This window comes from Staurois parvus, unplaced genomic scaffold, assembly GCF_062004578.1.
Source record: "Staurois parvus isolate SC_StPar_1 unplaced genomic scaffold, SC_StPar_1.0 ptg001525l, whole genome shotgun sequence".
Classification (NCBI taxonomy): Eukaryota; Metazoa; Chordata; class Amphibia; order Anura; family Ranidae; genus Staurois; species Staurois parvus.
Window position 1 is genome coordinate 411,568 of NW_028319321.1, and position 18,171 is coordinate 429,738.

The 18,171-nt window shown below is 47.7% G+C and overlaps 1 protein-coding gene across 1 annotated transcript in view; it reads right to left on the reverse strand.

Annotated features, from left to right (window-relative positions):
• Positions 1-2,520: 2,520 nt before the first annotated feature.
• Positions 2,521-18,171, reverse strand: part of LOC149435384 (uncharacterized) — a 58,769-nt gene continuing 43,118 nt past the window's right edge. The window contains 5 exon segments of the mRNA XM_089662713.1: positions 2,521-4,877; positions 9,856-9,997; positions 10,403-10,500; positions 10,617-10,703; positions 16,567-16,620. Of these exon segments, the coding sequence (XP_089518839.1) occupies positions 3,025-4,877; positions 9,856-9,997; positions 10,403-10,500; positions 10,617-10,703; positions 16,567-16,620 (2,234 nt within the window). The 3' untranslated portion in view covers positions 2,521-3,024.

The window sequence follows — 18,171 nt, forward strand, 5'->3', positions numbered from 1 at the left end:
AGGCATTGCAAGATTGTCAGTTACAAGCATGACTCCCAAAGGCAGAGGCATGATGGAACTTGTAGTTTTGCAATAGATGGAGGGCCACCAGTTTGACACCCCTGCTCTAGAGGGAGACCACTCTTACTGACCCTGAAAGCAGAGGATCCTGGGACATGTAGTCCCTCAACCAACTCTTACTGAAGAATGAATTAGCCCAGATACTACAACTGGCTTGAGAGCCAAAGCAACAGGGGATCCTTGGAGAGTTTATGAACTTACTGTAATTGGTGGTCTCGGGGTCTTGTCCTGGGGGCTCTGGAGAGTTCAGTTGTGTGCTGCCCTTCTGCTAGTTTCTGTGGAGAGAAGCAGCAACACAGGAGTTCTACATCCAGCCTTCCAGTGACCGTCCTACGTAAGCAGCAAGCAGTTCAGTGACACCGCATCTTTCAGTGACCATTCTATGTAAGTAGCAAGCAGTTCAGTGACACCGCACCTTCCAGTGACCATCCTATGTAAGCAGCCAGCAGTTCAGTGACACCGCACCTTCCAGTGACCGTCCTATGTAAGCAGCAACCAGTTCAGTGACACCACACCTTCCAGTGACCATCCTATGTAAGTTTCAAGCAGTTCAGTGACACCGCACCTTCCAGTTACCATCCTATGTAAGCAGCCAGCAGTTCAGTGACACCGCACTTTCCAGTGACCGTCCTACGTATGCAGCCAGCAATTCAGTGACACCGCACCTTCCAGTGGCCATCCTATGATAGCAGCCAGCAGTTCAGTGACACCGCATCTTCCAGTGACCATCCTACGTAAGCAGCCAGCAGTTCAGTGACACCGCATCTTCCAGTGACCGTCCTACGTAAGCAGCAAGCAGTTCAGTGACACCGCACCTTCCAGTGACAGGTACCTAGAACCACATTCATCACCAGTGGCCAGAGACACAGGGACATCCATACTGACCACAATCAGTGGTTTCCACTGCAGCCCACTGTGCATTCTTCACATCATCCTATCTGCTCCAGAGCCTGTTCACCCCCCTTTCCTGCACCTCAGCTTTATCTTCAGTCATGATTGGTGGAGGGAGATTGTCCAACCTTCACTCTGTGCCTTACATATGGACACCGCTAGCAGACACCTTTACCCTCCCCCACTTCCCCTCTACTTCTCACATGTGGACACCGCTAGCAGACACCTTTACCCTCCCCCACTTCCGCTCTACTTCTCACATGTGGACACCACTAGCAGACACCTTTACCCTCCCACACTTCCCCTCTACTTCTCACACGTGGACACAGCTGGCAGACACCTTTACCCTCCCCCACTTCCTCTCTACTTCTCACACGTGGACACAGCTGGCAGACACCTTTACCCTCCCCCACTTCCTCTCTACTTCTCACACGTGGACACTGCTAGCAGACACCTTTACCCTCCCACACTTCCCCTCTACTTCTCACACGTGGACACAGCTGGCAGACACCTTTACCCTCCCCCACTTCCTCTCTACTTCTCACACGTGGACACAGCTAGCAGACACCTCTACCCTCCCCCACTGCTAGCAGACACCTCCCCCACTTTATCCAAGGAGATCCCATTACTCCATCTTCTCTGCAGATTTGACTCAGTCATTATCACCCCCTATACTCCAACTGTTGAAGGGCCCCATCTATAGCCGGCAGAAGATGAACTCTCCTTGATCTCCATATACTGTATATCCATCGGTAACTCAGAGATGCTCCCACTTTCCATTAGCCAAGACCTGCTCCTCATCCCTCCACACCCGCCCCATATACAGTCCAGGCGTGGCAGTCCCGGGAGTGCAGCTGTAGCTGCGTGAAGCCTGAATGTCCCAGTAGGAGGAGTTCTGCCCGCAGTGTGAGCTGCACTCCTGGAGGACCCTGTTCCAGTCTATGCTGCACCACCCCCAGCTTCACGATTGGCCTTCCTCTGCCTCATTGTCTGATATCAATTGTCCGTGTATTGCTACATGTTGGGGATTTCTGCTACAAATCTGAACTAGGAATAGAGAAAGGATGGCGCTCTACTTCCTGCTCTCTGTGCTTTCCATCCCCCATCAACCAATCACAATGTGTCTACAATCACCATGGAAATGATCAGATCAATGAAACGTTTGTCATAGACAGACCATCATGTGCCGATCATATACACAGACATTTGTATCACGGGAAACATACAAGAAGAAACATGTATGAAGAAAGACACGGGAAAGTCCCAATATGTGCATTCACCAATCACTCCTTCATTCCCAGTATACACACAATTCCATTGCTTCCATGTGTACACCATCAGTCACTCTTCTAGAATTGGGACATTTTATTACCACCCACCTCTTCAGTGATCCCCCACCATGCAAGTATTGTCCTCACCTCCAACTGTGGGCCTAATGAGTGCTTGGAACATTTGTCCACAAAGTATGAATAATAGACCTCCAAGTGTTTGTGAAATCTCCCACCACAAATGTACTCAGCCAATCACAGGGCAGGATAAAGAGAAAACAGGAGGCGCACACACCTAGCGCATTATCCAAGGTTTATTGTAAGGACTACAAAATACAAAACACTTCCAGACGAAGCATGTATCTAAAAAGCATGGATGGCCACAACGGCAGGTAAGGTGTCCTCACTGTCAGTGCGGTCAAATGGCGTTTCGGGGACGAATCCCTTTCCTCAGAGCTGATGACCAACCTCTGATGCAGATGTGTAATGAATGGAAAGTGGGAGCCTTGCTGGAGATTCCTGAATCACAGGGCAGGACTCCATTTTTATTCTCCTGTCATCAATGGCCAACCCGGTCCCACACTTCATCCATGTCTTTGGGGGCCTCTGATCTCCTTATGAACTGTTTCTTCCATGATGAAGATCAGCCATGGAGTATATCTGAGGTGTATATCAGGGTGTGCTTCTTCCCCACATGAGAGCTGGGATGTCCAGCAACATTCATCTAGAAGACATTTCCCGCACTCAAGGCACCAATACACCTCCAGGGTTGTGTGGGACCCCTGATGTACAGGAAGACAGGACTTCAGTGAGGAAAATTTCCCTCACTCAGGACAGGAATATGGCTTCTCCTCGTGTGAGATCTCTGATGTCTGGAAAGACGCGATTTCACTGAAAAACATTTCCCGCACTCAGGACAGGAATACGGCTTCTCCCCCGTGTGAGATCTCTGATGTATGGAAAGATAGGACTTCTGTGAAAAACATTTCCCGCACTCAGGACAGGAATACGGCTTCTCCCCCGTGTGAGATCTCTGATGTATAGAAAGATGGGACTTCTGTGAAAAACATTTCCCGCACTCAGGACAGGAATACGGCTTCTCCCCCGTGTGAGATCTCTGATGTATGGAAAGATCGGACTTCTGTGAAAAACATTTCCCACACTCAGGACAGAAATACGGCTTCTCCCCTGTATGAGATCTCTGATGTTTGTTAAGATAGGACTTGGCTAAAAAACATTTCCCGCACTCAGGACAGGAATACGGTTTCTTCCCAGTATGAGTTCTCTGATGTTTATAAAGATGGGACTTCACTGAAAAACATTTCCCACAATCAGGACAGGAATATGGTTTCTCCCCCGTGTGAGATCTCTGATGTGTGTAAAGACTGGACATCTCTGAATAACATTTCCCACACTCAGAACAGGAATACAGCTTCTCACCTGTGTGAGACCTTTCATGTTTGACAAGATCTGTTTTTCGTGCAAAACATTTCCCGCACTCAGGACAAGAATATGGCTTCTCCCCCGTGTGCAATCTTTGATGTGTATAAAAATGGGACTTCCATGCAAAACGTTTCCCGCACTCAGGACAGGAATACGGCTTCTCCCCCGTGTGCAATCTCTGATGTGTGTAAAGATGAGACTTCCGTGCAAAACATTTCCTGCACTCAGGACAAGAATACGGCTTCTCCCCCGTGTGAGATTTCTGATGTCTGTAAAGAGTGGACTTCACTGAAAAAGATTTCCCGCACTCAGAACAGGAATACGGTTTCTCCCCTGTGTGCAAACTCTGATGTGTGTAAAGATAGGACTTGTCTGAGAAACATTTCCCACACTCTGGACAGGAATATGGCTTTTCTCCTGTGTGAGATCTCTGGTGTGTGTAAAGATGAGACTTGGTTAAGAAACATTTCCCACACTCAGGACAGGAATGTGGCTTCTCCCCTGTGTGAGATCTCCGATGTATGTAAAGGCCAGAAATATGTTAAAAACATTTCCCACACTCTGGACAGGAATATGGCTTTACTCCTGTGTGAGATCTCTGATGTTTGTAAAGACTGGACTTTTGTGAAAAACATCTCCCGCACTCAGGACAGGAATATGGCTTCTCGCTGGTGTGAGATCTCTGATGTGTGTCAAGATTGCACTTATGTGAAAAACATTTCCCGCACACAGGACAGGAATATGGTTTCTCCCCTGTGTGAGATCTCTGATGTGAGTAAAGACTGAACCTCTGTGAAAAACATTTCCCGCACTCAGGGCAGGAATATGGCTTCTCCCCCGTGTGAGATCGCTGATGTGTGTCAAGATTACACTTATGTGAAAAACATTTCCCACACTCAGGACAGGAATATGGTTTTTCCCCCGTGTGAGATCTTTTATGAATATTTAGATGGGATTTAAAATGGAAACCCTTCCCGCACTCAGGACAGGAGAATCTCTTCCCTGTTGGAAGGCCGGCCCGGTCCCGCACAGTCTGAGGTTCCTCAGGATACGAGGAATCCGATGGTCCATCTACACTGGGTGGTGCCGGATGGACATTGGAGGGAGCCGGGTTTTCTCCTGGACTATACTGTGTGATGTCCTCATCTTCTACTTTCCAGTCTGGAGGCAAAGTGAGACAATCCTCGGAGGTTTTCCTCATCTCCCGGCCATGGACTAAAATACAAAGACAAAGAGGATTACTAGACAGGAGCTGATTGGTTCCCCCAAACCAGGACTCCGCCCACATCAGGCAGCTTGGTCTCTGAGGAGCTTACAATTCCACCCTCAAGGGAACTAGGAAATGGCTCCTCTGATCTCCTACCAGGTCATTTCTTTATTCATGGACCTTAGTCAGAGAGTGAGGAAACAACCAGAACTGTCTTTTATAGGAGGGACAGTGATGAGGGGATTATAGGACGAGGGTCCCCACCCCCTCTATCACTTATCGCCATCTTCCCAACACAAGAAGTACTGCACTTCCTTATTTAGTCCACGATTTAGTCATGAAGAACAGCGGGGCTGAGCCCCACCAGAGGTCAGAGAGTGAGGATGGGGGGAGAACAACCAAGATGAAGACTGGACTGATCCTGAAGACCACCATCATTGTGGTATTGACTCCTCCCTCATTATCACTTTCTGTTTAAGGGGCCAAAGTTGGAGGATGTTATCACATTATTATTACCATGTAAAAGGCTGTGCTCCAATCACATCATCCGATATAAAATGTCCAGCTGGGAGGAAATGGGGGGAACAAAAGACAATCCATATTATGTGTATATATAGCAGTGGGGGGAGGGGGGAGAGCAGAAGTCAGGGCTATGGAATGTACAACAGAGTATATAGTGCAGGGGTCAGGAGTATGTAATGTACAACATAGAGTATATAGTGCAGGGGTCAGGAGTATGTAATGTACAACATAGAGTATATAGTGCAGGGGTCAGGAGTATGTAATGTACAACATAGAGGATATAGTGCAGGGGTCAGGAGTATGTAATGTACAACATAGAGTATATAGTGCAGGGGTCAGGAGTATAATGTACAGCATAGAGTATATAGTGCAGGGGTCAGGAGTATGTAATGTACAACATGGAGTATATAGTGCAGGGGTCAGGAGTATGTAATGTACAACAGAGTATATAGTGCAGAGGTCAGGAGTATGTAATGTACAACACAGAGTATATAGTGCAGGGGTCAGGAGTATGTAATGTACAACATAGAGTATATAGTGCAGGGGTCAGGAGTATGTAATGTACAACACAGAGTATATAGTGTAGGGGTCAGGAGTATGTAATGTACAACATAGAGTATATAGTGCAGGGGTCAGGAGTATGTAATGTACAACATAGAGTATATAGTGCAGGGGTCAGGAGTATGTAATGTACAACATAGAGTATATAGTGCAGGGGTCAGGAGTATGTAATGTACAACATAGAGTATATAGTGCAGGGGTCAGGAGTATGTAATGTACAACATAGAATATATAGTGCAGGGGCAGGAGTATGCAAACTGGCTGAAAGATCGTATTCAGAGAGTAGTGCTTAATGATTCATACTCTGAATGGTCTGGGGGTGTCAGTGGGGTACCCCAAGCTTCAGTGTTATTAGTGGGGTTCCCCAAGGGTCAGTGTAAGTGGGGTACCCCAAGGTTCAGTGTTATTAGTGGGGTACCCCAAGGTTCAGTGTTATTAGTGGGGTACCCCAAGGTTCAGTGTATCTAGTGGGGTACCCCAAGGATCAGTGTATCTAGTGGGGTACCCCAAGGATCAGTGTTATTAGTGGGGTACCCCAAGGTTCAGTGGTATTAGTGGGGTACCCCAAGGTTCAGTGTTATTAGTGGGGTACCCCAAGGTTCAGTGTATCTAGTGGGGTACCCCAAGGATCAGTGTATCTAGTGGGGTACCCCAAGGATCAGTGTTATTAGTGGGGTACCCCAAGGATCAGTGTTATTAGTGGGGTACCCCAAGGTTCAGTGTTATTAGTGGGGTACCCCAAGGGTCAGTGTTATTAGTGGGGTACCCCAAGGATCAGTGTTATTAGTGGGGTACCCCAGGGGTCAGTGTATCTAGTGGGGTACCCCAAGGATCAGTGTATCTAGTGGGGTACCCCAAGGTTCAGTGTTATTAGTGGGGTACCCCAAGGGTCAGTGTTATTAGTGGGGTACCCCAGGGGTCAGTGTTATTAGTGGGGTACCCCAGGGGTCAGTATTAGTGGGGTACCCCAGGGTTCAGTGTTATTAGTGGTGTACCCCAAGGTTCAGTGTTATTAGTGGGGTACCCCAAGGATCAGTGTTATTAGTGGGGTACCCCATGGTTCAGTGTTATTAGTGGGGTACCCCAGGGTTCAGTGTTGGGACCCTTACTTATTAATATATATATAAACAATATGGGGTGTGAGATTATAAATCCCATTCCAGTCTTTGCAGATGACACCAAGCTGTGCCGGGGAATAACGTCCTTACAGGATGTCTCCAACTTACAAGCCGACCTCAATGCTCTGTGTAATTGGGGGGCTATGGGGCCAATGAGGGCTAATGGTGATAAATGTAAGGTTCTGCACTTGGGGGCTAAGAATATGCATGCATCATACATACTGGGGGGGGGGTCAATGGTGGAGAAGGGTCTGGGGGGGTCAATGGTGGAGAAGAATCTGGGGTATCAATGGTGGAAAAGGATCTGGGTGGGGGGGGTCAGTAGTGGAGAAGAATCTGGGGGGGTCAATGGTGCAGAAGGATCTGGGGGTTCTAGTATATCACAAGCCTAATAATGGCAGCAATGAAAAGCTGCGGGTTCTAAAGTGAGCAAAATCCTCTCTTGTATTAGGAGAGGTATAGACTCCAGAGAGAGATATCACCCCCCTCCCCCCCCGGTACAAATCATTAGTAATACCTCATCTGGAATATGCAGTTCAGTTTTGGGCTCCAATTCACAAAAAGAACATTGGGGAACTGGAGGAAGTACAGAGAAGGGCAACCAAACTGATACGAGGCATGGAGGAGATCAGCTATGAGGAGCGATTAGAGGAACTGAATGTATTCTCTACTGAGAAGAGGAGATTAAGGGGGATATGATCTCCATGTATAATACATAAGGGGGGGATATGATCTCCATGTATAATACATAAGGGGGGGATATGATCTCCATGTATAATACATAAGGGGGGGATATGATCTCCATGTATAATACATAAGGGGGGGATATGATCTCCATGTATAATACATAAGGGGGGGATATGATCTCCATGTATAATACATAAGGGGGGATATGATCTCCATGTATAATACATAAGGGGGGATATGATCACCATGTATAATACATAAGGGGGGATATGATCTCCATGTATAATACATAAGGGGGGGATATGATCTCCATGTATAATACATAAGGGGGGGATATGATCTCCATGTATAATACATAAGGGGGGGATATGATCTCCATGTATAATACATAAGGGGGGGATATGATCTCCATGTATAATACATAAGGGGGGATATGATCTCCATGTATAATACATAAGGGGGATATGATCTCCATGTATAATACATAAGGGGGGGATATGATCTCCATGTATAATACATAAGGGGGGATATGATCTCCATGTATAATACATAAGGGGGGATATGATCTCCATGTATAATACATAAGGGGGGGATATGATCTCCATGTATAATACATAAGGGGGGGATATGATCTCCATGTATAATACATAAGGGGGGATATGATCTCCATGTATAATACATAAGGGGGGATATGATCTCCATGTATAATACATAAGGGGGATATGATCTCCATGTATAATACATAAGGGGGATATGATCTCCATGTATAATACATAAGGGGGGATATGATCTCCATGTATAATACATAAGGGGGGGATATGATCTCCATGTATAATACATAAGGGGGGATATGATCTCCATGTATAATACATAAGGGGGGATATGATCTCCATGTATAATACATAAGGGGGGGATATGATCTCCATGTATAATACATAAGGGGGGATATGATCTCCATGTATAATACATAAGGGGGATATGATCTCCATGTATAATACATAAGGGGGGATATGATCTCCATGTATAATACATAAGGGGGGGATATGATCTCCATGTATAATACATAAGGGGGGATATGATCTCCATGTATAATACATAAGGGGGGATATGATCTCCATGTATAATACATAAGGGGGGGATATGATCTCCATGTATAATACATAAGGGGGGATATGATCTCCATGTATAATACATAAGGGGGGATATGATCTCCATGTATAATACATAAGGGGGGATATGATCACCATGTATAATACATAAGGGGGGATATGATCTCCATGTATAATACATAAGGGGGGGATATGATCTCCATGTATAATACATAAGGGGGGGATATGATCTCCATGTATAATACATAAGGGGGGATATGATCTCCATGTATAATACATAAGGGGGGATTGCTGTAGGAAAGTCCTGGATTCTTTCTTGGATACACAGAATATAACTGGATATAACATTTATAGGGAAAGTTGATCCAGGGAATATCCGATTGCCTCTCGGGGGGTCAGGAAGGAATTTTTTCCCCTGCAGGAGCAGATTGGATCGCGCTTTGCTGGGTTTTTGCCTTCTGGTGGATCAGCTGTGGGTGTCGGATTATAACTTTTATTTTTAATAGTAAAACTAGATGGATGTCTTTTTCCAGCCAGACTAACTATGTAACTATGTAGGTCCCACACCGCTGCCTCCCATCTCCTGAGACTGCACTCAGTGACTTGGGTCTGAGACACTACAGACATATCCCTCCACCCGGCACAGCCAGCAGATAACAGAGAAGGTCCCCTGGAGGAGTCAGGCACAAGGCAGGAGACCCCAGTCACATGTCCTGGGTGCCTACATTATGCAATGCTTATAGGAAAAATCAACATTTTGCTGCCAGCTGAACCCCAGAACCTCCATAAATCCTGTCTAGATACATAAATTGTGTCTGCAGCACAGAGAAGGAAGATTATCCGAGAGAAATCCAGGAATACAGGACGGGGAACACAGCTCAGGAAAGTGACCAGGGGATTACAGGCTGATATCACCCAGTCCCCGCCCTACTCTGGACCAATCAGTGAGCAGTATGGGTGGAGGAATGGATTTAGTGTTCATGACCCACCTGTGCTGATCTCTGTAGGAGTGTCCTCCTCTATAAATGTCCCCGTTATTCCATCCTCCTCCATAGACTGCTGATCATCCCTCACATACGCCTCTTCTTCTTCTGCTTTCACCTCAAATTCTATATCGATTGGATCTCCACTCTAAATCAAGGAAATGAGAGAAAATATCATCTGTAAAATGTAAGATTTATGATTGTGACATCACACACAAAATCCATTGTCTCCACAAGTCCATGTTCTAGATGTTCCATCCCACCAACCTTGCAATGATGAGAGATGGTGTGACCTTCCTGTGTGGAATCCCGGGAATACAGAGGACGGGGACATCTCTCTGGTGGGTTCCTGGTATTTGGTGGCTCCATCATATCCTTGTGTCCTTCTGAAAACTCCTCCATCACTCCATACTCCTCATCCTCCTCTTTATACTCTTCTTTAACATCAATATTCTCATCCCCGAGGATTCCACTCTGAAAGATATAATAAAACATTCATTGTAACAAACATGCTGTGTATAAATCACAACTACCAATAATTGTCATCATCTACCTGATGATGGTGAGGGATGGTGTGACCTTCCTGTGTGGAATCCCGGGAATACAGAGGACGGGGACATCTCTCTGGTGGGTTCCCATGACTGGATCCATCTGTAGGAAACACACACACTGACTGAATCCATTGTTTCTATGTGTTTATCAGATGATGGGGGATCTAGGTGGATCCTCCGTACTGCTCTCTCCTTTACAACAAAGTCTCCTCTTACCCGGTGATGTGAGGGGCGGCTGATTGTCCATCATGACGTCCTTGTAGAGATCCTTGTGTCCTTCTAAATATTGATGTGTATCATCATCTGCTGCAGAAAAAAGAAGTCACAGTGACTATGGAGGGAGAGGAAGGACATGACTATGGAGGAAGAGGACGGACATGACGGAGGGTTACTGGGTGTAAATAGAACATAACATCTTATTACTGTTTTATGACTGTGGTCTGTGTCTGGTCTGTGCTTGAGAATCATCCCCCCCATTCATGTGATCCTTATCAGTTCCTAATTGGGGCGGAGAGGAGTGCTCATTTGGCCATCTCCCTATAAATTTAGAACAGCTTATGGAGGAGATCACTGATGGGGGGGGGCCACAGTCACTGATGGGGTGCTGATTTTGAGTTAGTGTTGCGTTGATGGAGTGTGAGAAAGCAGATGAACACAGCAGGTTTACTAAAGCAGAACTCAAGCAGCAGGAAGATACAACAGCAAGAAACTCTCCTGCATGCTGGACAGACTGCAAGCAAAAACCCCGGGAAAAATCTCTAACAAGTCTGAGTACCACTCTGTGTACATTTAATATGTCCCCTCTACTCCTCCTTTTCATATTACTTTTCTGCGTTCCCAAAATCTCACTTCTTTACCCCTCTACTCCACCCCAAAACTTGTACATCTCCCCCTCACTGCTACCATCTCCCTACTACTGCTCTCATCACCTCCTGCTGATACTTCACTCTCCTGCTGACCCAAACACCAGGACTGGAAGGCATGTGCGCTCATGTACATCCCACTCCCATGTTACTTTCCTCACCCTCCTTCTAACCTCTGGGGATATCTCCCCAAACCCTGGTCCTCCACTATCTCACCCCCACACCAGGCACCCTCCTTCTCCTAACCTCTGGGGATATCTCCCCAAACCCTGGTCCTCCACTATCTCACCCCCACACCAGGCACCCTCCTCCTCCTAACCTCTGGAGATATCTCCCCAAACTCTGGTCCTCCACTATCTCACCCCCACACCAGGCACCCTCCTCCTAACCTCTGGGGATATCTCCCCAAACCCTGGTCCTCCACTATTTCACCCCCACACCAGGCACCCTCCTTCTCCTATCCTCTGGGGATAGCTCCCCAAACCCTGGTCCTCCACTATCTCACCCCCACACCAGGTATCCTTCTCCTATCCTCTTAACCTACTAGCAATTACAGAAACCTGGCTCCAAGCAGCAGATTCTGCTTCCCCGCAGCACTTTCCTATGGAGGCCTCCTCTGGACCCACTCACCCAGACCCAGTGGTCAGAAAGGTGGTGGGGTTGGTTTGCTTCCATCCCCACTGAGCACCTTTCATGTCCTCCCTAACCCTCCCTCTCTATCCTTCTCTTCTTTCCAGACTCACTGCATCCGGCTGTTTTCTCCCATTTCTCTGAGGATTGCAGTGATCTATTGGCCTCCTGGACCCGTGTCCTGCTTTCTTGATGATTTCTCCGCCTGGCTGCCCTACTTTCTCTCCTCTGAACTATCCGCTATCATTCTCAGAGATTTTACCATCCCTATTAATGTCAACAACCCGGCTACATCCCAACTCTTCAACATAACATCATCTTTTGCATTAACACAATGTATACCGTCCTCCACTCACTCTGATAAGAATACATTACACCTTGTTTTCTCCCATCTTTGCACTCCCTACAACCTCACAAACACCCCCTTTCCTCTCTCTGATCACAATCTCCTCACCTTCACAGTCTCCTCGTCTTCAGACACCTATCCCTCCAAGCAGCCAACAATTACCAGCAGAAACCTTCACAACTTGAACCCGGCTCCTTTCCACTCTGCAACTGACCAACTCTATGACAGAATCTCTCCCCTGTCCTGCCCTGACCTGGCCACTGCTGTCTGCAACAGTTCACTATCATCCGCATTAGACTCACTTGTTCCTCTAACAACACGAAGCATCAGGCCCCGACCATTACAACCATGACAGACTGACCACACCAGACATCTTAAGTGACATAGTCGTGCGCTGGAGCGATTGTGGTGTAAAACCAAATCCCAGCAAGCATTCACCCGATATAAATCTGCTTTCTTCACATACAATTCCTCCCTCCATGCTGCCAAACAAGACGACTTTGTCACTCTTATTAATACCTTGTCATCCAGTCCTCGTCGTCTCTTCTCTACTTTTAACTCTCTACTTTCTCCACCTCCACCCAGTACCTCACTCACTGCTCATGAGATTGCAAATCATTTAAAAAAGAATGACACAATTCATAGGGTCATCTCCTCTGCACAGACATCCATCCCACTTACCAGACCTTATACTAAACCTCCCTCAACACTTTCCTCTTCTGACCTCGCTACTACCGAAGAGGTCACTAAGGTTTTCTCAGAAGTCGGTCTCACTACCTGCCCCCTGGATCCTGTCCCCTCACAACTACTATGGCCATCCTCTTCTTCCATCCTATGCTCCCTCACTCACATCTTCAATCTCTCCCTCTCTACTGGTGCCTTCCCCTCCCCTCTAAAGCATGCACACATCACTCCCATACTTAACAAGCCCTCCGTTGACCCCACCAACCTGAACAACTTAAGACCCATCTCCCTGCTGCCATTTACCTCTAAACTCCTAGAATGCTTAGTCTACAATTGCCTGAGCTCCCACCTCACTGACAACAACCTTCTCAACCCTTTACAGTCTGTTTTTCGCTCACTACACTCCACTGAAACTGCCCTACTAAAACTCTCTAATGATCTTCTAACTGCTAAAACCAATGGCCACTACTCCGTACTCATCCCAACCGATGGCCGCTACTCCGTACTCCTCCCAACCGATGGCCACTACTCCGTACTCATCCCAACCGATGGCCACTACTCCGTACTCATCCCAACCGATGGCCACTACTCCGTACTCATCCCAACCGATGGCCACTACTCCGTACTCATCCCAACCGATGGCCACTACTCCGTACTCATCCCAACCGATGGCCACTACTCCGTACTCATCCCAACCGATGGCCACTACTCCGTACTCATCCCAACCGATGGCCACTACTCCGTACTCATCCCAACCGATGGCCACTACTCCGTACTCATCCCAACCGATGGCCACTACTCCGTACTCATCCCAACCGATGGCCACTACTCCGTACTCATCCCAACCGATGGCCACTAATCCGTACTCATCCCAACCAATGGCCACTAATCCGTACTCATCCCAACCATTGGCCACTACACCTTACTCATCCCAACCAATGGCCACTACTCTGAACTCATCCTAACCAATGGCCACTACTCTGAACTCATCCTAACCAATGGTCTCTACTCCGTACTCATCCAAACCAATGGCCACTACACTGTACTAATCCCAACTGGTTGATATGGTTGACCACCCCCTCCTCCTCAGAAAATTCCACTCTCTTAGCCTCAGAGACTCTGCTCTCTCCTGGTTCTCCTCCTATCTATCGCAGCGCTCCTTCAGGGTTACCTATAATGCTGCCGCCTCCTCCTCTTCACTCCCTCTCTCTGTAGAGGTCCCTCAAGGTTCTGTCCTTGGACCCGTTCTCTTCTCCATCTACACCTCCTCCCTTGGTCACTTGATAAACTCCCACAGCTTTAAGTACCATCTCTATGCCGATGACACACAAATCTATCTTTCTACCCCTCACCTCACCCCTTCAGTCTCCTCCTCACCTCACCCCTTCAGTCTCCTCCTCACCTCACCCCTTCAGTCTCATCTCGCATTACTAACCTACTAAGTGACATATCGGCATGGATGTCACTCCACTTCCTCAAACTCAGTCTTTCCAAAACTGAGCTCTTAGTATTCCCTCCAGCCCGTGCCCCTCCCCTGACTTCTCCATCAAGATCAATAATACAATCATCAGTCCCTCCCCCCATGCCAGGGTACTAGGTGTAATCCTAGACTCCCATCTGTCCTTTTACTCCCAAATCCAATCACTGTCCAAATCTTGTAGACTTCACCTCCACAACATCTCCAAGATACGCCCGTTCCTAACCTCAGAAACCACTAAGCAACGTATTCACTCCCTTGTTATATCTCGCCTTGACTATTGTAACTCCCTCCTCATTGGCCGACCTCATGACAGGCTATCCCCTCTTCAGTCTATCATGAATGCTGATGCCAGACTCATCCACCTTACTAACCGTGCTGCATCTGCCACCTCTCTCTGCCAATCCCTCCACAAGCCTCCATTCAGTAACCTCCACCCCTCTCTGCCAATCCCTATACTGGTCTTCATTCTGTGTCCTCCATCCTTCTCTGCCAATCTGTCCACTAGCCTCCACACAGTGTCCTCCATCCCTCTCTGCCAATCCCTCCACTGTCCTCCATTCAGTATCCTCCAACCCTCTCTGCCAATCCCTCCACTGGCCTCCATTCAGTGTCCTCCACCCCTCTCTGCAAACCCCTCCACTGGCCTCCATTCAGTGTCCTCCACCACTCTCTGCCAATCCCTCCACTGGCCTCCATTCAGTGTCCTCCACCCCTCTCTGCCAATCCCTCCACTGGCCTCCATTCAGTGTCCTCCACCCCTCTCTGCCAATCCCTCCACTGGCCTCCATTCAGTATCCTCCAACCCTCTCTGCCAATCCCTCCACTGGCCTCCATTCAGTATCCTCCAACCCTCTCTGCCAATCCCTCCACTGGCCTCCATTCAGTGTCCTCCACCCCTCTCTGCAAACCCCTCCACTGGCCTCCACCCCTCTCTGCCAATATCTCCACTGGCCTCCACCCCTCTCTGCCAATCCCTCCACTGGCCCCCACTCAGTGTCCTCCACCCCTCTCTGCCAATCCCTCCACTGGCCCCCACTCAGTGTCCTCCACCCCTCTCTGCCAATCCCTCCACTGGCCTCCATTCAGTGTCCTCCAGCCCTCTCTGCCAATCCCTCCACTGGCCTCCACCCCTCTCTGCCAATCCCTCCACTTGCCTCCGTTCAGTGTCCTCCACCCCTCTCTGCCAATCCCACCACTGGACTCCACTCAGAGTCCTCCACCCCTCTCTGCCAATATCTCCACTGGCCTCCATCCCTCTCTGCCAATCCCTCCACTGGCCTCCATTCAGTGTCCTCCACCCCTCTCTGTCAATCCCTCCACTGGCCTCCACCCCTCTCTGCCAATCCCTCCACTGGCCTCCGTTCAGTGTCCTCCACCCCTCTCTTTTAATCCCACCACTGGACTCCACTCAGAGTCCTCCACCCCTCTCTGCCAATATCTCCACTGGCCCCCATCCCTCTCTGCCAATCCCTCCACTGGCCCCCACTCAATGTCCTCCACCCCTCTCTGCCAATCCCTCCACTGGCCTCCATTCAGTGTCCTCCAGCCCTCTCTGCCAATCCCTCCACTGGCCTCCATTCAGTGTCCTCCACCCCTCTCTTCCAATCCCTCCACTGGCCTCCATTCAGTGTCCTCAATCCCTCCACTGGCTTCCCATTGCCCAATGGATAAAAGTCAAAACACTAACAATAACATATAAAGCCATTTATAATTCTGCCCCAAATTACATCACCGATTATGTCTCTAAATATCACCCAAACTGTACTCTTCACTCCTCGCAAGACCTCCTACTCTCTAGCTCCCTTGTCTCCTCCTCCCATGCTCATCTCCAGGACTTCTCCAGAGCTTCCCTATACTCTGGAACTCTCTACCCTAATTTATCAGACTATCGCCTACTCTGCTCACTTTTAGGTGATCTCTGAAAACCAATCTCTTCAGGGAAGCCTATCCTGCCCTCAGCTAATAATGGAATCTTCTATTCCTCCAACCAGTCCATCCCCCACAGCTAATTACCTTTTGTACCACTAGCCCCTCCCTCCTAGATTGTAAGCTCTCAGGATCAGGCCCTCCTATCCCTCTTGTATTGATCTGTATTGTCTCCCATTATGTTGTAAAGCGCTGAGCAAACTGTTGGCACCATAAATTCTGTATAATGATAATTACCTCCTCTACTGCCACGTCCACCAACCTCTCCGATCTCCTTCAGCTCGCATGGAACTTTGTGTCTTTATTTCAGATCTCTTCCTGTCTGTTCCTGACATCACTTCCTGTCTGTTCCTGACATCACTTCCTGTCTGAATTCCATAGAGAAGTCCTGTCTTAATAGTAGAAATGAGATCACCATCTTGTGGAGTTCAGAGGAACTGCAGCCCCGAGAAATGTACCTTAATAAAAATTCCTGCATTGTATCTACCTTACAGAGATACCAGGGAAGTTCAAAAAGAACTAAAAAAAGTAAGAAACAATAAACCTAACTCTTATGCAACCAACTGTTTAAATAAGATATTTTACTACAGATAGAAAAGTCTTAAAGACACAGAATACAAGATAAAAATAAAGGTATAGATTATAAAACAGAGACCTCCAAAATCAGACACACTACCCAGAATGTCCCATCCTTCATATCAGAGAGAGACAGACTACCCATAATGTGCCATCCTTCATATCAGAGAGAGACAGACTACCCAGAATGTCCCATCCTTCATATCAGAGAGAGAGACAGACTACCCAGAATGTCCCGTACTTCCTATCAGAGAGAGACAGACTACACAGAATGTCCCGTCCTTCATATCAGAGAGAGACAGACTACCCAGAATGTTTCATCCTTCATATCAGAGAGAGACAGACTACCCAGAATGTCCCGTCCTTCATATCTGAGACCGGGACAGACTACCCAGAATATCCCGTCCTTCATATCAGAGAGAGACAGACTACCCAGAATGTCCCATCCTTCATATCAGAGAGAGACAGACTACCCAGAATGTCCCGTCCTTCATATCAGAGACCGAGACAGACTACCCAGAATGTCCCATCCTTCATATCAGAGAGAGACAGACTACCCAGAATGTCCCATCCTTCATATCAGAGAGAGACAGACTACCCAGAATGTCCCATCCTTCATATCAGAGAGAGACAGACTACCCAGAATGTCCCGTCCTTCATATCAGAGAGACAGACTACCCAGAATGTCCCGTCCTTCATATCAGAGAGAGACAGACTACCCAGAAAGTCCCATCCTTCATATCAGAGAGAAAAAGACAGACTACCCAGAATGTTTCATCCTTCATATCAGATACCAAGTCAGACTACCCAGAATGTCCTGTCCCTCATATCAGAGGCCCCCAGATCCTGCCCCCCCACAATGTGAATGAGTATAGAGTACATAGTACCCCTATTCACTCACCAAAAAAAGTAGTGTAAAACAACACTGGCAGCAATTTTTGACAAAACAGAAATAAAGAAAAAATTCCCATGATGTAGATCCATCGATGATCCAATCACAATACTCACTGTTATTGCTGACTCAAAGAAAAAACAAAGCTCCACTCCTGATGTCTGACAGCTCTGCCATTTCCCACTTCTAAAGAAACTAAGGAGCGCTACAACCCTGTGATGTCACTGGGTGGCCTTGCCCTCTTGTGATGCCACCAATACAACATGCCCCGGTCAGTGACGTCACCAATACAACATGCCCTGGTCAGTGACATCACCAATACAACATGCCCCGGTCAGTGACGTCACCGAGTGGCACCGTCCCTTAGTATACTT